General features: G+C 43.4%; 2 protein-coding genes across 2 annotated transcripts in view; both read left to right on the top strand.

The window, feature by feature from the left end:
• LOC311031936 (tubulin beta-1 chain-like) overlaps positions 1-24821 on the top strand; it is a 131929-nt gene that overhangs the window by 20333 nt on the left and 86775 nt on the right. The window lies entirely within an intron of this gene.
• LOC311031890 (uncharacterized protein C12orf56-like) lies at positions 14451-16696 on the top strand. The gene is made up of 6 exons (XM_084038444.1): positions 14451-14585; positions 14677-14764; positions 14836-14910; positions 15125-15202; positions 15490-15671; positions 16031-16696. The coding sequence occupies exons 1-6, from the start codon at positions 14482-14484 to the stop codon at positions 16140-16142; spliced, it is 639 nt and encodes a 212-aa protein (XP_083894570.1). The 5' UTR covers positions 14451-14481; the 3' UTR covers positions 16143-16696.

Below are 24821 nucleotides of genomic sequence, written 5' to 3' on the forward strand. Positions count from 1 at the left end.
GGGGTTTGTACCAGCCCCCCTCCACATAGTTCACGTGCAGTGCCAGTTAATAACCGGTTTCTTCCCAATAGCAGCTCGTACTAGTTTTCCTGTGGATGGGGTCGACCTTATCATGGGAAATGATGTGGCTGGGGGTAAAGTGTTTCCATTACCAGAAGTGGTTGTGAGTCCCCTTCCTCAGTCTGAGCCTGATGACCTAGCTAAGCACCATCCAGGAGTTTTTACTGCTAATGTGCTCACTCGAGCGCAGTTTGTTAAGCAGGCTAAAGATGTTGACCTGTGTGATTCAATGTTTGCTTCTGCCCTAGCTGAGGATAGGTTGCCCCCTGTTGGTGGGATGGTGGATTGTACCCTCCGGGAACCTAAAGCCAGAGTGCCTGCATCTACAGACCCATTGCCGCTAACACGTAAGGCACTGATTGATGCTCAGAAAAGTGATCCATCCCTGGAAAAATGTTTTGCTGCAGTGGAGCACAACGCTGGTGAAGGTGTGGTGAGGCAATCATTCTTTGTTGATAAAGGTGTCTTGATGCGTAAGTGGGTTTCACAGCCAGATGTGTGTGGGGAGGACTGGAACACAGTGTATCAAATTGTCATTCCTCTGGAGTATCGACATCATATAATGGAGTTGGCACATGAACACTTATGGTCTGGTCATTTAGGAGTCACGAAGACACATAATCGCATTCTCAAACATTTCTTTTGGCCGGGTATGAAGGCGGGGGTAGCACGTTACTGTAAGACTTGCTGCACCTGTCAGATTGTGGGGAAACCAAATCAGGTTGTGCCTCCAGCCCCTCTGCACCCTATTCCAGCGTTCGGTGAGCCATTTGAACGTGTGATTGTGGACTGTGTGGGTCCGTTGCCTCGTACCAAGTCGGGTATGAATTTATGTTGACTATAATGTGTGTTGCCACCCGTTTCCCAGAGGCAATTCCTCTAAGGAAGATCACGGCTCCAGCTATCACCCGAGCTTTAACTAAGTTCTTCACAACATTCGGTCTGCCAAAAGTGGTGCAGACTGACCAGGGAACTAACTTTCTATCCAACCTGTTTAAGCAAACATTGCGATCGTTGGGCATCTCACATGCTGTGTCCAGTGCCTACCACCCCGAGTCACAAGGTGCGCTTGAGAGGTGGCACCAGACCTTAAAATCGATGTTGAGAAAATACTGCCATGAGACTGGTAAGAACTGGGATGAGGGCGTCCCGTTTGTTCTGTTTGCCATCAGAGATGCAAAACAGGAATCGCTTGGTTTCAGCCCAGCTGAGTTGGTGTTCGGGCACAATGTGCGTGGCCCATTAAAAGTGTTAACAGAGAAATTTATGTTGGAGTCGGAAAAGATGAATGTGCTGGATTTTGTCTCCCAGAGTAGGGAGCGCTTACAGCATGCCTCTACCCTGGCAAGGGAAGCACTCGCCGCCTCTCAAAGTGGCATGAAGAGGCGGTTTGACAAGAAGGCAGTGGTGCGACAGTTTAGTCCTGGTGATAAAGTATTAGTCCTGTTGCCCATGCCTGGTGCGGCTCTTCGTGCACAATTTAGTGGCCCGTATGTAGTTAAAAGTCAGGTGTCACCCACAGATTATATAATCTTGACGCCTGAACGAAGACGCAAAATGCGGTTATGCCATGTGAACATGCTAAAGCCTTTTCTTTCCAGAGATGTCCCTGAGAGGAAAGGGGAGCCGGTTCCAACAACTACAGCTCCTGGTGGGGGCGCCGTTTCGTTGGTCTCCACCGGCTACCTGGGTGATGATGGTTTAGAGGAGCGAAGTGATGGGGAACAATCTGGTAGGCTGAGTAACTCTAGCATGTTGGCAGACATTGACTCTCATCTGTCCTACCTGTCTGACAGGCAACGCAGTGATGTGGTAAAGCTGCTTTACTCACACCCCTCATTGTTTGGTGATGTGCCTTCTCGTACCAATGTGTTGTCTCATGACATTGATGTTGGCTCTGCTGCCCCAATCAAGCAGCATGCGTATCGCTGCCCACTCCCAAAGAGGGAGGTGATGAAACAGGAGGCCGAATATCTGTTAGAAAATGATCTAGCTAAGCCCAGCAGCAGCCCCTGGAGCTCCCCGTGTTTGCTTGCTCTTAAAGCCGATGGAACGCTGCGCTTCTGCACAGACTTCCGGAAAGTCAACTCTGTTACCGTACCGGATTAATTTCCGTTGCCGCGGATGGAGGATTGTATCGATAGTATAGGTCCTGCCTCCATCATCACAAAATTAGACCTTCTCAAAGGATATTGGCAGGTCCCTTTAACAGCCAGGGCGTCGGCTATCTCGGCGTTTGTCACACCAGACTGCTTTTTGCAGTATAATGTAATGGCTTTTGGTTTGAGGAACGCCCCTGCTACCTTCCAGCGCTTGATGCACCTGGTGTTGGGGGATGTGTCAGCCTGTAAAATTTACTTGGATGATGTGGTGGTATATTCTCACTCATGGGCAGAGCATATGGCCACCTTGTCGGAAGTGTTCCAGCGACTGGCTACAGCATCCCTGACGTTGAACCTAGCGAAGTGTGATTCGCTAAAGCCACCGTCACCTACCTGGGGAAGCAAGTAGGTCATGGCCAAGTCCGTCCGGTAGATGCTAAGGTCCAGGCAGTGTTGTCCTATCCTATTCCATCCACCAGACGTGAACTCCGGCGGTTTCTTGGCATGACCGGTTACTATCGATGTTTCTGCCGTAACTTCTCTGTCGTGGTAGCCCCACTTACCAAATTATGCAGCCCTGCTGTGCCTTTTGTGTGGAGTGAAGGGTGTCAAAGCGCGTTCGAGGCAGCCAAGTCTCTGCTCTGCAGTGCCCCTGTCCTGGCAGCCCCTAATTTCTCTCAAGCATTCAAACTCTAGGTTGATGCAAGTGCATCAGGTGCAGGTGCTGTCCTACTACAGGATGGCGATGTTGGCATAAGTCATCCTGTGTGTTATTTCTCCATTAAGTTTAAACGCCACCAACTCAACTACTCTACAATAGAGAAGGAGACGCTTGCCATGCTCCTGGCTCTTCAACATTTCGAAGTGTATGTGGGCTCGAGTCCCTCCACTGTACTTGTGTACACTGACCATAACCCCCTTGTGTTCCTGGCGCAGATGCGCAACCACAATCAGCGCCTGATGCGCTGGGCTCTGTTGGTACAGGGTTATAACATCCGTGTGTGTCACAAGAAAGGGGCCAACAACATTGTTGCAGATGCACTGTCTCGTGGTTAAGGTGATGAGTCTGTTTGTGCTGCCAATCGGCGTTACGGTCTTGCATATGGTGAGCATGAGCATTCTTTGTTACCAGGTGAGTGTGACCTGTGGCAAAGGTCTACACGCGTGTGTGAGTAGTCTGTGGTGAAGGTTTAATTGTTTTGTCAGGTGTATGGCTCAACAAACGTGGTTTGTTTTTATGGGAGGGAGTGTTACAGCCCCAGTGCTGTAATGCTCTGGGTGTGTTTCTTGTATTGTGTTTTTTCTTTCACCCCCTCAGGTGACGCCCTCGTCCTCCCCCTCCTCCTTGTGGGTGGGTGTGTGTGGATCGCACACCTGAAGCTGCGTCACAATTAGGTTGTGTATAAAAGAGGCTGTGGATGTCATTGAACGGAGGCCTGTGACGGAGAGAGGAGAGAGCTGATCTCCAGAAGCCCGAGAGCCAGAGCTACGGCGTAGTGTGTTCTTGCTGCGACTCAGAGCTGTCTGAGCTTGATACTACTTCTATTTTGTGGGCAATAAAGCCGTTTTTGTTCTACATTCTTGCTACCGTTTCCTTTGTTTCCTTTACGTCCCGTTTCTTATTTACTATGTTACTCCCGTCATCCCCTAGCCCTACCGGGACGTAACATTATCACTTTTATTTGTATTATTTATTTATCATTATGTTACTTATCTGTGCATTATCTATTACTTTAACCTTTATTTATGTCCCCCTTTTATGCAGATTTTTTTTTTGGTGCTACAAACAAAATTTCGTTGTGTTTTATATGCAATGACAATAAATGAATATCAATCTATCTATATCTATCTATACAAAGCCTACATGCATAATTTAAACATTCAATCGAAAAAGCCTTAAGTTAGTATAGCCTGAGAGGGCCGCTTTAAGATACAGTGTCAATATTAAACTCTCTTTCAGATAGCCTATCGTGCGGGGTTGTGTACAATCGGATGATAGGTTGTGTGTAATTGGCTAACAAACTGGGAGAAAAGGGGAATGAAATTGATTCATTTAGCTTCTAAATAAGAAGGATTTGTCAAGAAACGCTGCCAGTAACCAGCAGCCAAAAACAGAATATGGATGTTGCCAGACTTAATGTTACCAGTAGGCCAAGCTCTCTGAAAGTCAGGCTAGGCAAAGCTACCTACATAGCCTACGACTAAAAAGCTAAAAAAAAAAACTGATGTGGTTGACCAGACCTATCCTGCTCTATTAGATCACTACATTACTGATCTTGCCTGTAGCAGCCAAAACAAAAAAGACAAGACACCTGAAATGTAGGAAATGGGGGACTGTCCTTATTTTAGAAAATAGTGGAGCCATAAAGTCAATAACCAATACATATGATGGGTGCAGACCTCTACCTGGCCATTTCACACTGGACGGAGCTGTGCACAATCTGACTTCCTGTGGGCCTGGAGGACCTGGGCCCTCATTTATAAAGCTTGCGTACGCACAAAACGGGGCTGGAAACATGCGCACGCCACTTTCCACGCAAATGTTGTGATCTATAAAAACCAAACTTGACGGGAAAGTTTGCGTACTCGTAAGCAAACTCTGAGGCATGTGTACCTGTACGCACATTCTGGAGACTGGAAGGGAATCAGCAGTAAACGTGAGAAGAACTATATAGTTTTGATGACTCGCACACATTTAATTACACTCCATATCATACGTTAGATCTGCGTTATCATGAGGAACTCCAGCAATGTTTTTGACGCTTTTAATGAGTGATAGTTTTTTTCATATTAACACCTTCTTTTAAAATCTGACTTGTATCTTAAATCAAAATAATTTTGAAATATTGAATCAGCGCTGTCACCGCAGGAGGAGGAGACGGCCCAAATGCATGTAATACAGTATACAATAAATACCTTCCATTAGATCACTGTAGAACACAGCGGGAATAACTAAATATTCTCCTTATTTATGTACATATATCATCAACGCACATACATACAGCCATTAAGCCATCGTATAATTGTTACACTTATCCTCGTTTTTAAACCACCAGAGCGCAGAGGAAATGCGCTATAATGAGTGGCACGCTCGTGCGCGCTCAGTCGTGGAGCGTGGAGAGCGCAAATTTATCGATGACCCCGAGCCACGTCCCACTGACCGACTGGAGGGTTATCAACAGGGCGCAAGAATCCGTGAGGATGTTATGCGTTTGTAATATAAAGTATAAATATATATACTATTAATCACAGTGCGCGTTTGCCGTAGCTCATCTGCAACGTTGTTGATGGCGGTGATTGTGTCTCGCTGAAGTTGCAAGACGGCATTAGTGAGCACCCGACCGCTTGATGTGCCATGCGCCCCGGGGTGCGCTGCTGCTTTGCGCCGGACCCGGACGCTGTGCCGAGGGAGGGCCCGTCACCGTCACCCTCCTCACATCACCCTCCTCACCGTCACTCTCCTCTACGCCACACGCTGCAGACTCTGGAAGGACAGAAACTATTTAACGTTTTGTTATATATACAATAAAAGTTTAAAATCTGTTCACCCTTATCCCTCTGGTCTCAGTCGCGTCTGTGTCTCCCTCCTTTTCGGACACGATCCCCGTCAACGTCACATCAAAATCAAACTTCCTCAAATACTCTAGCAATACATTAAATCTATGTTAGGAGCGGAAAGATGTCATTTACCTTCAGATCACCGTCCGCTCCGTCCCACTGACGCCGTTGACAGCAGCAGCGATGTGTTGCCACTCGCACTGCATCTTTTTATTCGTGATCCCGCTGCTGTGGCCACTAAATTAAATTATTGTCCGGGCCTCCACCTCCCCAACAAGTGTCTCTTTCTCCGTTTCTGAAAAGTAACGTTTCTTCGCTATTTTTCTGACCTGTCGCCGTGATTCACCACACGGAAACGATTGCATGCCGGCTCATTAACATAGTAAAATGTGGGCGTGTACAGGGCGGGATTCAGGTACGCACACTTGTAGGTGATCCTGTGATTTATAAAGGGAACATTGCGTACAGCTTGCGTGCGCACAGTTTTATAAATCAGATTTTTTTTTGGCGCACGCAAACTTTGGCTTTTTGGCGTACGTACACTTTTAGTAAGGATCCTACGCACAGTTTTATAAATGAGGGCCCTGGCCATTTCACACTGGCTGCCCTGTCGCTGTTCTTGTGGAGGTATGACTGATGAAATCAGGGCAAGTAGCTGCCGTGCCCTCTCCTGTGTCTCAGCCGCATTTAACTGGGAGGGATTTTAGTTTAGATGTACAAACATATTTAAAATAACTATCTTGTGCCAATGTACTTAACTAAAAATCATTTTTCAATGGCTTACCTGTGGTCGGTTTTCCATGCTGGGAAGACCCTAACCCATGCTGGGATTTAAAAGAAAAAATAATTACCATGACAGTACAGGCACACACATATTCGTGGGTTGCTAATGTAAGAGTTAGTCCTAGACCTGCAATTTACCTTGTCAGCTCTAGACCTCGGCTAGATGGTAAAAAATATTTTGAATAAGCCCTGTGTAGCTGAGTTTGCAAGCTATACATGCAGTGTAGCTAAACGTGCAGTGCAACAACCATACAAAGACTATTTTACACAAAACTAGGTGGGACACTTTCAAACGGTATATCAATCACTGTCTAACGTTAGCTAGCTATAGGGTTGCCACCTTCCATGCAGACTAGCTGAAAGTTGTCCAGGAGGTTGTATATGATGAACAAGCAGTTACTCTTCAGGTGCTTTGAGGCTAGCAAGTGCAAAGGTAGAAACTAGCTCACTACCCACTAAATAAGGAGTGAAATTATCTAAATCAACATATTCATTTGGCATTTGATTTAAAAACAGTATAAACCAGGTGAGTTTGCAAGTTTACCTAGCATGGTGGCTAATTAGCGATTAGCTTAACTAGCGATTAGCATGCTAATAATATAATACACATTCATGAATGAGTGCTATTCTTTGTCCATGACAATCTGACAAACACATCAGTAATGGCAAACTAGCTTACATTTAGGATAGCCTATTTAATGTTTAATCTTCAGTGATGTTAGCTGAGCTGAACTCCACATTACTAACCAGTTAAACATCCTTTAATACCTCTGATCTGTTACTCTCTAACCTGTTAGGGCTAGACAGTCACTCCTTTGATGGGAATGATTTTGATTACCGACTTGCACAGCTAGCTACCAATCGAGTTGTGTGTATCATCATCTTACCGAAACATTGGAGTCTCCGCGCTTAATTAAGGCAGCGCATCCATGCCTGTGAATCGACAATGGCGTAATGATTCAGTTCGACTCCCAAGACGAGTCACCCGACCGGCCAATAGGAACGTGGCCCCGCCCATGACATAATTTTCACAGCGAGAGCAAAATCCTGACACGAGAGCAAGAAATTGCTTCGAGAGCAAAGACTGTGGTTTTGAGAGCGAGAAGCAAAACGTTTTGAGAGAAAATGTGTTCACACTGATAGCAAAAAATCTATATTGGAGAGTTAAAAAAATATATTTTGAGAGAGATTTTTTTTTTCTATGAGAAAATACTTTCTCTCAAAACTTTTTTAGTCTCAAATATTATTATCTTTTGCTATTGGTATGAACACTTTTTCTCTCAAATATTTTTTTTTCTCTCATCAAATGCTTTTTTGCTATCAGTGTGATAACTTTTTCTCTCAAACATTTTTTTTCTCTGAGATCATTTATTTTCTCGCATGTAATAAAGACACAAATCTAACTCCATATAGTCTGTGATTGAGGTGCAGACGGGTGAGTTTGGAGCTGACGAGAGGATCGCGCTGACGACCGTTTCGTCACATTTTTCTCATTGAAAAACTATACAACTGGCATTTAGATGATGTTCTCCATAAAAAAAATAAGTGAAATACTGTAATAACAATTTGGTTTTAGTAATCAACCGCGTATAGTGATCAAATGTACTCTGGACCAACGTGATCACTACAAGCGGTTTCCACTGTAGTAGTTAAAAACCATATTATATTTTTCATTAAAAAATATAATGCCCCCCCACGGGTGCGCATGGTATTGACACTTCAGCATGACCACAGTAAAAGGTCACTGCTTGCCACTGATATATAGAGAGATAAAGATATACATATCTTTATACATATTTATATCTCTGTTTAGGTCACTTCAGAGCAATCTCATGCTCCAAACAAGGAAATGCAACATTTCTGGATTAAGGGTGACTTCTTTTAACTCCCACGTTTGTGTTTTTTTTTTTTAATGGGAGGAAACCGGAGCACCCGGCGAAAACCCACACAAGAGAACATGGAAACTCAACACAGAGAAGACCTGGGACAGACCCAGGACCTTCTTACTGTGTCTACGTCTCTCCTACGACTCCTACGTTTCTTGTTGGTTTTTTTGGAGGCGCTGGAACCTCTTGATGCAGCCGTTTAGGATGCTCTGGAGCAACGTCATCATCCAAACAAGGAAACACAATGCGTCTCAAAGCTGGGTGTTTCTTTTTCTGCCTCCTTTTACGAGAACGTCTCATGTCCATCACATCGTCAGCAGGTGGAGGACTTGGAGGCAGTGGAACTTCATGACTTGGCCGTTTCGGAGGCTTTGGAACAATGTCATCATTTTTCCAAAAGACATTTTCACACGATTTTGGGTGCATCCTTTTACGAGATCCTTTCATGTCCATGATACCGTCAGCAGGTGGAGGACGTGGAACCTCACAAATTGAGAGGCTGCGAAGCCGGAAAATCACATCATCGAGCAGAGAAGGAAACCCTATGGTTTTCTTTACATTTGAGTTCATCTTGTCTTTGAACAAATGATCCATAAGGCAGTTACTCCAGGAACTCTTTCAATCTCTTTATCACCAAAACTGTTGCAATTCACTGTTTTGAGAGCCATCTACAGTGCTTTGGACTCTGTCACTTATATAGGATTCTGGACCAGTGATGTCACACCTTTTGGCTTTGATCTAGATCAAAGGCACAACATCACAGTAATGTCACGTTTGGCTTCTTTTTTCTTTTTTTCATGTTTACAACATAGATGCATAACATCTCCATGACAACCAGAAAGTAAGAAAAAAAAACTTGACTTTGGGGCCTATTGCACCCTATAATGTATAATTCCTGTAGCACCCTATAATGTATAATTCCTGAAAATGTAAGAAAATTTGCACTTAAAGCACTTCTTACCTTTCTGTCATTTTTACACTTTTCTTCTGTAAACTTAAAATGCTCCTAATAAGCGTATGGTACACTAAAATGTCAAATAAATCCATCAGGTGTTGAAACTCATCAATGTTTAATTCTCATATATTTCTGATAAAAGTCTGACCAATCATTTTATTCCGACCGAATAAACGGATTGGCCGAGGTTCCTGCCTGTCATCGAGCGTGCAGCGTCGCCTACGCGGTCACGGCTTGCTAGTCGCGCCTCTCTAGCAGAAATACTGTTTACCAGTAGTGAACTTTACATTGTAATAACCCGTCCATGTAATCTGTGTGTGTGTGTGTGTGTGTTTGTGTGTGTCTGTGTGTGTGTGTGTGTGTGTGTGTGTGTGTGTGTGTGTGTTACACAGAAACCTGTAAAAGGTCATTTATAATTCACCAGTTATATCAAGCGTAGCGTTAGTTCTGGCAGGCCACGACATCAAGCTCTAAATCAGCAGAAACAGCGTAGCTGTCAAAACCGAGGAGGTCAGCTGACTCCCCGTGCTCGCTTCCTATTGGGAAATTGCATTCAGAGCGCGCTATTTAAACTGCTCTAGCCTGACCTCCCTCGCTGCTTCCTCTGCTGGCTTTTTCGCAAGACAAGCTCCCGTAAGAAAAATTTGTTATCCGCGTTTGTACTCACCCTGCTGCTCCTCCGTGGCAATACGAGGATAAGGTGACATCGTTTTGGACTCCAATGTGCCATAATTTCAATGAAAATGTTTGCAAATTTGCCAACTGTAAATATATTCATGCTTGCAGCTATTGCGGGGACGGGCATCCCAAATCAGTGTGTCCCAGACGAACCCGCTTTGTGAGGAAGGTAAAGAAAAAATAAAACCTTCAACCCCAGTCAACGTGGCTGAGCTGGGGAAGGCTTTAAGGAAGCATCCAAACCGCTGCTTTGTCAATTATTTTTTAACCGGACTGGTCCAAGGGTTCATGGCCGGTTTGATATGGTTGCCTAAAATGTCTCATGCATGTAAAAATCTGCAGTCTGCTTTGAAAGAGCCTGAAATAGTAGACTCCCTACTGGAGAAAGAAGTCAGGAAAGGTTTCATGATCGGACCTCTGGATAAATCACCTTTTTCCGTATCGCGCATCAACCCCATAGGCGTTGCTACCCAGAAATATTCCGGCAAAAAGCGCCTCATCATCGATTTATCCGCCCCTCATCAGATTGGAGTCCAAAGTGTTAACAGCCTCATCCCGCTTCAGCCGTTCTCTCTGTATTATGCCTCAATCGACGACGCCATCAAGCTCATCAAACAAGCAGGTAGAGGTGCGTGGTTATCAAAGGCTGACATCACAGACGCGTTTAAAGTCATGCGCCCTTCTCAATGGCATCTGTTCGGTGTTAAATGGAGAGAGAAAATGTATTTTGCAGTTAGCCTCACCTTCGGGTGTCGCAGCAGTCCAAAAATCTTTGACACGTTGTCAGAAGCTCTTTGCTGGATCCTGTTAAATAATTGCAAGCTGCCATTCGTGCTTCACCTGTTAGACGACTTTCTGCTTGTAGATTACCCCAGACCATGGTATCACCACACTTAAAGACACTTTTAAAAATCTAGGACTCCCCTTATCCGAGGAAAAAACTTCAGGTCCGTTACAAGCCATTGAATTTCTGGGTATTAAACTAGACAGCATTCTCATGCAAGCTTCCCTGCCTCTCGCAAAATTAAATCGCATCAGGGAGATAATGAAGGAACAGGTTGCAAAAACCATCTCAAAAAGAGATCTCCTCTCCCTGCTAGGTCATCTCAATTTCGCCATGCGTGTGATTCCTCAGGGCCGCTCATTCATATCCAGGCTTCTTGACCTCTCAAAAACAGCAGAAAAACTACACGACACAGTAACCTTTGACGAAGTGTGCAGATCAGAGCTCCGATTCTGGTCTTTGCTTCTCGAAAAATGGAACGGCATCTCCTTTTTCTACCATGATTATACAGAATCTTCTCTGGCCATTAGATTATTCACCGACGCAGCTCCTTCCGTGGGTTTTGGGGGGTTCTTTAATAACCAGTGGTTTGCTGATACGTGGCCAAAAGAATTATCATCTCTACCAACCAGTGCTCCTTCTTCGGCCCTAATGGAAATATACCCCATCATTATAGCCTGTCTTCTCTGGAGGAAACACTGGTCCAGGAAGAAAATTACATTATTTTGCGACAACGAAGCAGCCGTTAACATTATCAACAAAGGGCATTCCTCCATACCATTAATTAACAGATTTATAATACGCCTTACCTGGGCATCCGTGCTGGGTAACTTCATCATTCAAGCAGCTCACATTCCAGGATCGGACAATAAGATTGCTGACGCTCTGTCTCGATTCAAATTTCAGAAATTCCACAGAGTGTGTCCAGAAGCAGCGCCATCCAGCCTGGCTTGCCCTCCCTTCCGCCATACGGTGCTAGATTAGACACCACCTTGCAGTCATACATGCTGTCAGCTGCTAACTACATGCGTTCCGGTTTAGCTAAATCTACATTAAAACTGTATCACTCTGCATGGTCCTATTTCACTGCATGTTGTTCCACCTTCTCCGTCACAATTCTTCCCATAAGTATTCCCACTGTATGTGCTTTTCTGGTTCACTGTTTTGAGTCCCGCAAAATGCAGCCGTCCTCCATCAAAGGCCTCCTCGCAGGTGTTCAGTTCCACCTGTGCTGCTCGGATCCATCCCCCAACAGCTTGCTAGAGAAACCATCCATTAAGCTCCTGCTAAACGGCTTCAAAAGAGAGAAACCTCAAGGCAACGACATTCGTCTCCCTTTCACTCCTCCACAAATGAATCACTCAATTAAGGAACGGGTGCTTTGGTTCTTATATAGACTCACTGTTAGAGACAGTCTTCCTCACAGCCTTTTACGGGTTTTTAAGGTGCGGAGAATTCACCACACGCTCACGGTCTTTCGATCCCTCTCAAGACCTCACCATAAGCGATGTAACGGTCCACAGTTATTACTTTTGTGTTTTCCTGAAACATTCCAAAACTGACGGAGACAGAAGCGGGATATCAGTTCCAATTTCCCAAACTAACTCTGATTTCTGTCCACTGTCTTCCATGGCCCGCTATCTGGAAAGCCGTGCTCCAGCCAGCCCACAGGAGCCGCTGTTCATCACGGAGGGAGGAGAACCTGTCACGAGCCTGGTTCACCTCTTGCCTCCGCCTCCTGTGCCAATTCTGGGGCCTCCCTCCAGAACGCTACACGGCTCATTCGTTCCGCATAGGAGCAGCAACTACAGCAGCAATGGTCGCTCCTGTGTCCACCCTAAAAGCCATGGGCAGATGGTCGTCATCTGCCTACGAACGTTACCTGCGCCCTGGAAATAGAGCCATCCTAGATGCTCAAAAAGCCATGGGCCAATTATTGCATGCTCATCACTATATATAAAATATATAGGCATGATAGGACACGTCTGTCTCTCTTTTTCATCAAGCTGAGGGGTATTCATCAAACCGAGGGGTAACGGACCGGCTTATCTCCTATTTAAAGGATTGATACATGCTTCTGTTAATGCCTCCACTACTGTTAATGCTACTAATACTATACTACCAACACCAAATGCAGTTGGAACCCAAGGGCCTGGGCTGCACGAGATTTCTGCCTAAAAGCTATAAGGCAGTTTTTTCTTGACACTGTTGCTGTTGCCAAATTTGTGTCCTGAGTCGACTCCATGTCTGGAGACAAACCGTTATTCAATATCAAACTTTGGAGACTTTTCTACTGTAATGTAAAATCTTTATGCTCAAATTAAGATTATTTGATTTGGTTGTGTAATGTATGTACTTAAAGTATGACAAAATGTACAGTCTTCAATATTATGCTATGTTTGTTCATGGTTCAAGACATTAAAAGCTGCTTTCAGCATGTTTAACTCACATTCAAGGACTTATTGCCTCTGTAACTACAACTGTGCTACATTTTAATGTTTTCGTAAGGCTAAATTTATCAGTAGCATTTAGTCACATGTAAGTCTTTAGTAAATGGTAAAAAAAAAGCACAACTGAATTGCCCTGCTGTGATGTTTACAAGTAGGCTGTTAGGACATGCAGTACCTAAACCGGCCACAAAAACCCCACCAATATCAGGATTTTTAAAAATCACTGCGACAAAATGAGGCAAAACACCCTCCCGATTTTTTAATATGATTTTAACAAGAATATGATCTTTCAAAATAAGTAAGTTTGGACCTGATATGTGTTGTCAGTTTTTTGGAATATGACTCTGAAGTTGGGCAAAGATGTGTTTACTTCCATTTTTGAGCCTAAATATCCGTGAAACTAATCATCTGAGAGAAACCATATTTTGTAGAATGTTTAAGCTAACCCCGGAGATAGAGGCAGATGTGATAGAAGTCTTTTATCTGCAAAAATGGGAGCTCAGCCACTCTTCAAATGTACTACTTTATTTCAACAAGCCACATTTTAAGTACCTACCATACTAGGTTATCATTAAGCTGCACCCCCGATATTCCATGTCTGGAGGCTATTAGTAACGGATATACACTGTAGAAATTTTGAAGGCCACAGGTGAGATAGTTTTCCAGATATTGCTGTTTAAAAATGGCTTTTCAGAGCATGATGCCAAAAACCGTCTAAACTACTCTTCATTCAATGATGTTTCATGAGAAAACTATTGACAGTAGAGACCTAATATTTTGGATTTGTCCTATTACCAAGTGTGTCTTTGTACTTGAATTTTTTCAGGACATTCTGAGATGGTCAGGTGGGAAGATTTTCAGAAATTTGATGAAATGACATGGAATGACCCATAGGCTACATTTATGTTTAACTCAGATAGCCTCCTGACATCTCTTGTAGCAAGAGGGTCAGGAAATTGCCGGTGTGGTCGTTTTGGGGGTTTTCTTTGCTGCTCCGCTCCCTGCTTATGCCGTTCATGATGGCTCATGAAGGGCAGGAAGGTGTGCTCTTCCTGCCTCAGGCTTTCCACGCAAGCGCGTGGAAGAGCAGGGAGTCCCAGAACAGTACCATACCGCCAAATGAAACTTGTGTAAGTAAATAAAGATTATTTTTGACAAAGTGGTCCTGACTGAAGTACTGTTAATGGACCTCATGCCATAAAGGCTCTGATTTAACGCCAGCTCGATGCTTCTGTTCAGACTGAGCACTCTGATCGTCCAGACGCTCGCCGTCATGTTCAGAGAGACGGATGTCGAACCAGCCAGACTCAACCTGCTCTCTGCCAAAAAGTCAACATCTCACCATCCTCTTGACTTTACCTTTATGGAATAATAATCCTGTCTCTGTTATTAACACCCTCCCCCCCCTCCCTCCCTGCAGAGGTGCCCTGGCCTCCAGAATGCTGCTTGCCTTGATTTGTGCTGCAGAGCTTCAAACACAGAACCAAAGATCCCAGGTTGACTGTGAGGTGAGCTGCTCACATTAATGTCATTATGTATTGAATCCGTTTTAAATGTCACAGCTGTCCTTCTCTGTCAGCCTCAGGACTTCCTAGCTGAGTATCTGGACGCTGCCTGCTCCCTGCTCTTTGAACTGCTGCTTTTAGGCCACGAGGTGAGTGACAACTATACCATGGAATACTATTTTAATTACTCTCACTGCCAAAGGGGGAGACAAAGGTTTGGATACGAAACAATCTTTGCTTGTCTATAAGAAACAAATCCAAATATATCATACATATAGGTGTAAAATGTCTTGTTTGCAAGTGTGGGGAAGTCCAATCATTTGCACTCAGCCTGTGAATTTACACTTTATTGACTTTATTTAGGCCAGCAGATGTTCTTCAGCGGACAACTCCCTGTCTGTCGGTTGGATGCTCGGAGTCCTGCAGCCACATCCTCACCTGGTAACGTTCCTCACTGGCACTTTAGTAGAGATGGGAAACATATTCTCACATGAAGTGGCCAAATAAGGAAGCTTGGTCAGATACGTGAAGCTTCAAACTTGACTTAAGAGTCAAAGTGTAGAGGGAGTTACTCTCCTCCTGAACTGCCTGAAATGCCTCCATTCAAATGTTGCCTTTTCTTCTATAAAGTGTTGAGTCACCAAGTAACACTTTTGTATAATATTGATCTATAAAGTGTGGTGTGGAGTCAAAACTGAAATGAAGCTGGTCTCCTTGTGTCTCTGCAGTTGTCCTTCATTGGTCACCAGGTCCAGCAGGTGGTGCTGGTTTTGTCAGACCTGCAGGAGTCCTTTGTGAGTCCGGTTCAGTCTGTTCTGCTCTTCCAGCGCTGTCGCCTCCTGCTGGCCTGCCTGCAGTACAACAACCAGTTGGCCCAGCACCTCAGCTCCCACTTCAGAGTGGAGTTCAGGTTTGTGCTGCTCTGAAAACAGTCTTATTTTTAAGATGATTTGATTATTTTACACGTTAAGAAGATGTGTGTCTTATCTGTGACACAATAAACAAGTGATAAAGTGATTCCAGTATGTTTTAGTGGCTTTAAGAGTTTTAAGCATATTTTATAATATATTGTGGATAATATTGTGTAATTATTTTGGCCAGGATAATAGTGATGTGAAATGTTCACACTACCGGGTCCATTCGTTTTGCAAATAGTGTTTTTTTAAATGTGTAGAGTAAGTAGAAGTGCAGTAACTAGTAGGATGTTTTCCTCTGAGATGTAGCGGGCTTCCTTGGGTTTTATCTAAGGATCTGTGTTTTTCCCTCCAGGTACTTCGTGAAGCTGTCGCGTGCCGAGGAGAAGCTGCCGCCTCACCACCCGATCAGCCAACCGACTGTACGACTGGTGGAGCAGATCCTGGCTGTTTATCTGCACAGATGATCGCACACCAACACATGTGCTCTCACGCCTACAAACAGGGCTGTGACAGGGTGTGCCTTTACCAACGTCTGAGTGAGTTGATGCTCAGTCAATCTGCCACTAACACAGGTGGAGCAAATGATCCCAGCAGGAGCGATAGCAGCTTTCTAACATGTGTAGCATCGTGTTCACCATGTTCACCATCGTAGCTTAGCACGTTAGCAACCAACCATCTGCTAACAGACACTAAAACCAAACATTTCTGCTGTATGAACATTCTTCCCTGTATTCCTGGATTCTGCCTTTGTGAATATTTTGAACATGTAGATTTGTAAATGTGCTGAGTCCTCAGGTGAGGTGCGCTGTAAATAAAGGTTATTTGAAGGTAAGGTTTTTTGCCTGGCTCATGTTTTGTGGCAACACACAGTGGCCAATCAAATGCATGTATTCATGGTAGATTATGTCTGTCTATGACCCGATAGACAAAGGAAGATAAACAACAGTTAGACTGAAGAAGCGAGTGGTAATAATACCCAGTCAGTCTGAGGTTTAGGCTACTGTCGGCAGGTGGTGCATTAAAGATCTTCAAATTTACCAGAAGACCACATATCTGAGACTAAGAACTACTATACTGTTGTATCTCCTTTGTTTATTCTGTACGCTTTAAAGGTGTTGGTCTGTGGATTTTGGTGCTTTTTCTATCTTTTTCAAGTCTTTATGCTAAGCTAAGCTAACCAGCTCCAGCTATGTGGTTACCTTGTCATTTGTTTTCTGCCTAGTCCTGCCCCACTGTGATGTGATTGGCTAACACTGTACTACTGTACTCTGATTGGCTAGTACTGTACTACTGTACACACTACACTGGCAACAGGAAGTTACTTATTTCTGATCCATAAAATCCATGTTCCAGTTTGTGCAAATCCTTCACAATAAAAGCTGGAATCCAAACAGACTGAGGCTCTAAACAACATTGATAAATAAAACACTGTAAAAACAACGCAACAAACTTTTCTATAGTTTCTATGTTTAAAAACTCAACTCTGGAGTAAATTGTTTTTAAATGTATTTCTTGTATTTTGTAAATGAACTAAAAGTAAACTCTTATTTTGGGTTTCGATGTCATGTTGTTCTTTATTTCCATGTCCTTCAGAAATAGGTACAAAGATTTACATTCAAGATTTAGCATCAAATGAAAGTATTTGCTGAAGACAAACTTGCCGTTTGTAACAATTCTAATATTTAATATTTATTTAAGAATGGAAAAATGATGACGGTTGTCTGGTTTTAATGCTACTCAGTAACTTAGAAATAGAAAGTTTTCTGATCATTTACTTCAGTAAAAGTACCAATAACACAGTATCAAAGGCCTTCACTCAAAGATATTTAAGTAAAATTACAAAAATATTAGCATCAACATATACTTGAAGTACCAAATATATATACAGAATGGCCCATTCTAGATTTATTTCTGCATTATGATTATTAATGCCGTTTTTACATTCCTGCTTATACTTTTAATAGAAACGCTTGTCAGCAGTAGTATAAAACATTAAAAAAATGTACTTTTGTATCCCACATGCTGTAATTCTACTATGATAGGAGAGCTCGATACTTCTAAAATGATTTATGATCCTGATAATGGAATGTATTTCATCGCGATCCGCAATGAAACCCAATATTTTGCCAGCAGTAAAATTCAACAGCAGCCTTTTAAAATGGCATGAAGTTGAATCAGCATCGCTCTGATAAGCTTAATGAAGAGAGGCGTTGGTGTTTTACAGTGTTGTCATAGCAACATGTTTTTATACTGTCCATCTGGCCCGTACCATACACTGTGTGGTCATTTAGTGCTACAGTTCCCTCTTTTAACCACTAGGGGGTGATGTTATGTTATGTTGGGATGTTATTTCTCAACAGCCTTTTGTTGTGTGTTTTCAAGTGATTTAAGTCAAACCACCCATGTGGTGCTCTGAGACTGGAAAAAAATTATCTTTTATTTTTGTCGATTTCCCAAAACTGTCATCGTACTATAAGAACACACCACCTCAGAAATGTGGAATCTGTATTTGCATTCGTCCCCGTAACATTCAGCATCGACTCGACATTTGGTGCACTGAGCTTCAAATCTTTGCATGTCAACTTTTAATTATGAATCCATTGTCATTTTGAGAATCAACAAAGTGTAAAGTAAACAAAAGTGTGTCGTCAAAATGACGTCACCCATTGGTGGATCTGGATCCATGTGGATTCTGGTGTGAAGCTGCTCACAAAGTTGGCTTCATAATTCAGGGTCAACTTTACAGCTAAGTGTTAAAGTCATCTTAGTAGCTAACTGCGTTGGTAGCGACCTGTCAATCAGCAGGTAGCCCCGCCCCCTAAAGCATCCCCTGCTTTCTGGTCTATTTGACTCTAAATGAATCATAATGTACTAAATGAACATCATGCTGGATTGAAGAAGACTTGAGATTGAGACCATAAACTCATGTTTACAATGTTTACAGAGATAATACTTCAAGAGAGAAGTAGAGTCATTTTTCTCATAGACTTCTATACAACCAGACTTCTTTTTGCAACCAGAGTTGTCGCCCCCTGATGGGCAGCAGAGAGAATGCAGGCTTAAGATACTTCAGCTTTGGCTTCACTTTTCAGAGCCGGAGGTTGCCTCTTGTGTAAAACTGGATTAAAAGTAGATTCATGGCAGCTTCTGTCAGACGACCATGAACGCAGGAATAAAGATGCCATCGACAGGCGGCCAAATGAACCCGATCTTTACCTCGTTTTAAACGGGACTTTCTGGGTTTGAAAAGTGTTGGAAACATTTGGGATAATGTCAATACATAAGTCAATAAAATAATGTGAATAACATGGTCTAGTCATTTGTAGATATTTTAAAGCAGTATGTTCCATATTCTACACGTTTAAGTAAGATTTTGAAGTATGTGAGTACTTGGTCCACCTCTGTGTGTGGATATCCCCAAACCTCTGCAAATAAAACCAAAGTGTCCACTAACTTATTACACTTTTAATACCCATATTTCCTCATCTCTGCTCAGTCATGGCGGTCCTTGGTCATGGTGCTCTGTCATGTTGCATTTGGGGTTTATTGGTACAATGTTATCTTCTTTATTGTATATTTCCACATAGTTTCAGTGCTTTTTTGTTGGTTTTATATGCTTCGCCCTGTGATCCATCATTGCACTGCACTCTATGTGTGCTCCTTGCTTATGAATCTAGACGTTATTATTGGAATTCATGAATGTCAGATTTACTGTACTTTTTCTTCTGCACAGAACGATTAATACAGCTGATTTATTCCTGAGTTTTCTTCAGATCTGACACGTCGTGGAGTATCTTGTACTTTTATAGAAGCAACATCCATGTGTGTTTGTGTGTTTGGAGTAACAGAACAACAACCGAAGAGCAGCGTCGCCCCCTCCTCCTTTCTGTTTTAATATCTCTTATGGAAAACACATCACAATGATTCATTATCGTTCCACGAGCCACGATGGACCTGCACATGTTATTCCTACATAAGACCTAAGTTCACTGTTAATTCATCCTGTGCAGATTTCATAAAAAGTATGCAGTCTTAAACGTCCCATATTTCATAATCCTCCCAATACATTTGTGTACGTACATTTATCAGAATATGATGACAACACTTCAAATAAAAACAAACATCTGAACATCTGTGTGGTGTTTAGGACATTTTATGAGTTCTGTATGAGTTTTTAAGGAAAATAAATACAACTAGCTTTTTTGTTGCTCTTCATCACGTTCTAAGTGTGCTGACGTTTATTGATCTTAGCTGGATATTGATTAGATAAAAATAGTTTATTCATACTAAAATGTTTGGTCAAGTTTGAAGTCGTGTTACTTTCTAGAAAGCTGGTTTAAGCGTTTATGGTTTTGATATTTCTGTCCATTTATTCTAACTATTACATCAGTTTATGCTTTAAGCTGTTTTAACATTTATGCACCCGTTAGCAAGTTTAACAATTTATCCATCAGGTCACTTTTAGACATCTATTTCAACCATTTATACTTCACTATTTCAACTGTGTATCTATTATTTCTACTAACTGTTTCAACTTGTTATCCATTATTATGATTAGAAATCTATGTCAACGATTTAACCATGACATGTAGATGACTGTTCAGACCCACAAACAGGTGTTGGATAGGATTCATCCATTAGTGAAAGCAGCGTCATGGTGTCCTGGAGCCAATCAGCTGACTCACTATGTAGATTTATTTTTGGAAGTCATTTTTTCCAAATAGACGTCCTCAGCAAACTCTCAACGGTATTTTAGGAAGAGTTTCTGAGACATGAGTTATGACTTACTGATCTGCATCCAAGCTGAAAACGAGTTTCATCACTAAAGTCGATGAAGGAGGTTCCTTTTAGCGCCCACACAGGATGCAGCAGCTCGGACCACGACGGTCTGATCAGATTATGTGGGCATCTTCCCAGTGGACTGTTTCTAGTCCTGTCAGATCAGGTTCAGTCTGCAGCCTGTTGTGAACCACATCTGATTGCTATTTATTGCCTTGTGGTCTGGTTCTTCCACTGATATGGAAACTGATACACCAGGCTGACATTTGCTGCTCATTACAATTTGCATATGGTTCTGTCCTTTTGATGGTTGTTGGACAGCAGACATTTTGTCCTGTTATAGATGTTATGAATGGAGCAACGGCATCATTAATGAGTGTGATTAGACCCGCCCCTCCTGCTCTGTCAATGTGCACTCATGGGAAGAGACCCAGACCATTTCATCATGATATAATGTGGGGGAGGAGACGCTGACAACTGTTTTCATGTAAAAGTAAACACGGATTAGCAAGTAAAATGTACTGCAGTCCAAAAGGAGTGATGATGATGAGGATTTCATGCTAAGATGCCAACAGCTTTGCTAACATTTGTATTTAGTAATAAACACAAGCAAGGCCTCATGTTGAGCCACATCTTTATTTTTTCCAGCCTGGAGGGTCCTCAGCCCAACCTCTGGGGGCATGCTCTTATGAACAATTCATGCCAACATTATCCCGGACAAAATTATATCAAAATATGCTGACAACTCCTAAACATACTGATTTCACATTTGTCAATTTGTTTTGTCAGAAACAAAGAGTTTTATTGTCACCGATACACGCATGAAATGATCAAATAATCTGAAATGAGATGATCATAAATCTAATGTCATTTTTAGTATTTAAGAGAACAAACCAGAAGCACTGATGATCTTGAAATGGCAGAAAAATCAATAAATGTCTCAAAAACTTGTGTATATATATATATATTTATATATAATCTGTCTCTCTTTGTTAAAATAAAGGCAACATAAAAACGATAGAGTGCTCAATTCTTTGTAATCAAACAAACAAACTCGATAGGGGATCAATCCCCCGTATGTGGAGCATAAAGTCAATGAGTGAATCTGCAGTAGAAGATGGTTTGATGTCCTGTCACAGTGTCAAAAATACATGACGACATACAAGAACATGAAAATACATTATGAGAATACGAGAAAAAAAACATGAAATGTGTCTGTTTCGGAATGCCCAAGCACACGCGCGCACACACGCAAGAACGCACGCGCGTCACTCATTGTCGTGGAAACATAATAAAATTGAACAATGACGGTCAGAGCTGGTATAAAAGAGCTGTCGGCCATTTTGCGTTCTCTTTTCGCACTTGATCTTGACACGACTTGGTGAAACTGTAGAGTGGACCCAAACAGTAGAGAGTTTCAAGCAAAAGACCCCAAAACAGCAGAGAGTTTTACACCGCCGAAGAAGAAGGACCTGAAGACATCTTTATTCGGAAACCAGAGGATCGTAGACAGCGACTGCGGGGAAGAAGAGGCCGACGAAGGCCCTCCGGGCTGCGGATCCAGAGGCAGCCCCAGGGCCCAGATCTGAACCGCGGGATGCGGGTAAGACAACTTTGTTGGTTTGGTTTTTGCGTTTGCGCCAACTTTACCGAAGTGGCCGTACGTCCACCGAGTTCTTTTGCTTGTTGCTCTTTTGTCTTCGAGGAACCAGAGAGATCTGTTAACAAGCGCTGCAACCTGTTGCTCATTATAAATCACCGAGCCCAATGATCCAAAGAAAGTGTCGGTGGAATCAGCTCATCCAGCAGATTCACATGGTTTTCATTGATTTGAATGAACTATTTTCTCCTCCAGCAGCTCCTTGGGGAGCTCATCACCCAGGTTTTCCCCTCCCAAACCTTTTTCCACAGGTTTCCCTCCGTCCCTCTTCCCTCTCTACTCTTCCTCTTCAAGCTCCTCTTTTACCTGCTCCCTTGCCCCCCCCCCCCCCCTTTTGTTCTTCCCTGATCTCCCCCCTTGACCCCTTCTCTGAGCTCCACCCCTTTCTCTCCCCCGTTCCCTCCCAAAGCAGCTTTCCTTCTACCTCAAGCTCCTCCCCCAGCACCTCCTCGTGTTCTTCCTCCTTCTCCCCCCTCAGGCTCTTCCCTGGTCTCTCCTCCATGCTCTGCCCCGTGCCAGAAAAGGAGTCCCGGACTCCTCTAGCTTGTGATCCTCCAACGAAGATCACACTTAGAACAGCTTTAGCTAGTTTAGCTGCGACAGCCTCAGCCCCTAGCTCGTCACCTGTCTCCTCCACCTCACAGCCCCTAGATAGTCTCAAAGAATTTAGGCGGATCTCAGCGGGCCCGGAGCTAAAGTGGGTTAGGAACATGCAGGCCCTTTTGCGAGAGAGGAAACGACAGCTTAGCGTAGGGCGTAAAAGAGCTGCTGGACAGCTGGGAGGCAGCCCTCCTAAGAAGCGCCGGGTGGTCTAGTGTTTTCTAGTTTGTTTGGGTCAGTGTTAATTTCGTTAACGACAACTATGACGAAATATGTTCGTCAAAAGCATATTTCTATGACTAAGACGAGACGATGACGAGCTTAAAAATAAATCCTTGATGATAAAAACTATGAAGAGATGTCTGCTTCGTTTTCGTTAACGAGACGGGACTAAAATTTTAATGGTGTGTTCTACGGTTATTAAAAAAAAAACTAAAAAAAACCATACGTTTATTTTTCCTCTTAACTAGAGAAACGGGGCTAAACAACAGTACCCTGCTTACGTTTATGCATCGCACGCTCGTATTGGCTCCCGTAGCGGCTTTTACAGCCAATCAGAAAGCCTGATTTACGCTTGGCCGTGAGTTGTTGTGTTTGCCCAAACGGGAGACACGGAGGAGTTCACAGCAGAGCAAATGACAGTCAAAGAGTTATTGTAGTGATAGAGAAAGTTAAATACATAAATGGCACAGAAGAAGTACACTATATACACACATTTAGGGCAGGGAGAGGAAAGGACCATTCCTGGCAACAAAACCGCCCATGGACACTACCCAAAATAATATCCATATTTCATAGACAGAAGCAGCTAGAAGCTTGATGGAATGGAATTGTCCTGTTGTAATAGCTCGCCACATGCAGCCCATAGGAAAAGAATGAGACAACAGATTCAACATAGGCCAAGTTATGGACCGGCAGCTTAAAGCAGACGCATGGGGGCGGCAGTGCTAAAATGTGACTAAAAGTAATGACTAAAAGTTGACTAAAATGTTTTTACTTTTCATCGACTAAAACTAGACTAAAACTTTGAAGGTAAACAATGACTAAAACTAATAAGCATTTTCGTCTAAAGACTAAGACTAAATCTAAAATAGCCACCGAAATTAACACTGTTTTGGGTGACCCACTTAGTGGCCATGCGTCAACAAAATGGCCTGTAATGTCCCGTCCCGTGATGTCCTGTACCGTCCTGTTCCATTTATTTTGACATATTTTCTGAACCCCCTTGAAGAAGCGTAGTAGCTGTTGCTTGTGGACTCTCTGCCTCCGTGCTGAGTCTCGTTGGACCGCGCTGTCTCCGGGGCTCCTCCTTGCTCCAGCAATGACAGAAATGGCGTGCCGTCTCCTCGTAGTCCTTCCGACGCGGGCTGTGCCTGGTGAGCTGCTCCCACGTCGTTAAACGCAGGTGTGGAGAGTGCCGCTGCTCCCCCGCTGACGTTGCGCGCATGCGTGGAAACTGCCGCAGATCCCCCGCCATCGGCCTGCTTCTCCCTCGTCCGCGTAGTCTGTCCCTGGGTTGTCCCGCATGGCGTCAAGCAGGTCCTTCAGTTGCAAAAGCACAGACATGCCTTCGTCCTTTTTCTCCAATAAATCATCGCGCTCACCAAAGTGTATAACGTGCGAGTTTTGCACGTCGAGTTTTACCTGTAATGTCTGCTGAGTCATTGCCCGCAATGTGACAGCTCTCACAAACTCGGTGCAGTTCTTTCATGGTAAATCCAATCAACTTTTCTTCTATTTCCAGAAGAAACTCTTCACGGTGCTCTAACATCTTGCTGTTCGGGACTTACCCGTTCGTGACTCGATAACACTCCGAAAGAAAACAATAAAACGGCTCCGTGTAGCACTAGCTAGACTGCAACTGTTAGCTCTGTTAGCTCAGCTACCTCGCGTCCATTGCTCTCACACACCGGGGTTTTACCGGGCTTTTTTCTCTCTGAGTTCCGTGGTCTTTCGCTGCAAATTAATCATTTTCTTCATCTCTCATCCCAGCGGTGACTCCAAATTGTTACACCACTCAGAAGACGACGGTACTAGTGGTGTATAAAAGTTCCGTTTTATTGCTTTGTAGCAAGACCAACAACAGCAAGCTCAAGGCTACATC

Source organism: Eutrigla gurnardus (genome assembly GCF_963514095.1).
Source record: "Eutrigla gurnardus genome assembly, chromosome: 21".
Lineage (NCBI taxonomy): Eukaryota > Metazoa > Chordata > Actinopteri > Perciformes > Triglidae > Eutrigla > Eutrigla gurnardus.

Excerpts from the sequence above, each read along its gene's own strand:
- LOC311031890 (XM_084038444.1), top strand. The coding sequence starts at position 14,482 with ATGCTTCTGTTCAGACTGAGCACTCTGATCGTCCAGACGCTCGCCGTC. Across the intron at positions 14,765-14,835 it reads GATCCCAGGTTGACTGTGAG|CCTCAGGACTTCCTAGCTGA; the intron begins GTGAGCTGCTCA and ends CTTCTCTGTCAG. Across the intron at positions 15,203-15,489 it reads TGCAGCCACATCCTCACCTG|TTGTCCTTCATTGGTCACCA; the intron begins GTAACGTTCCTC and ends GTGTCTCTGCAG.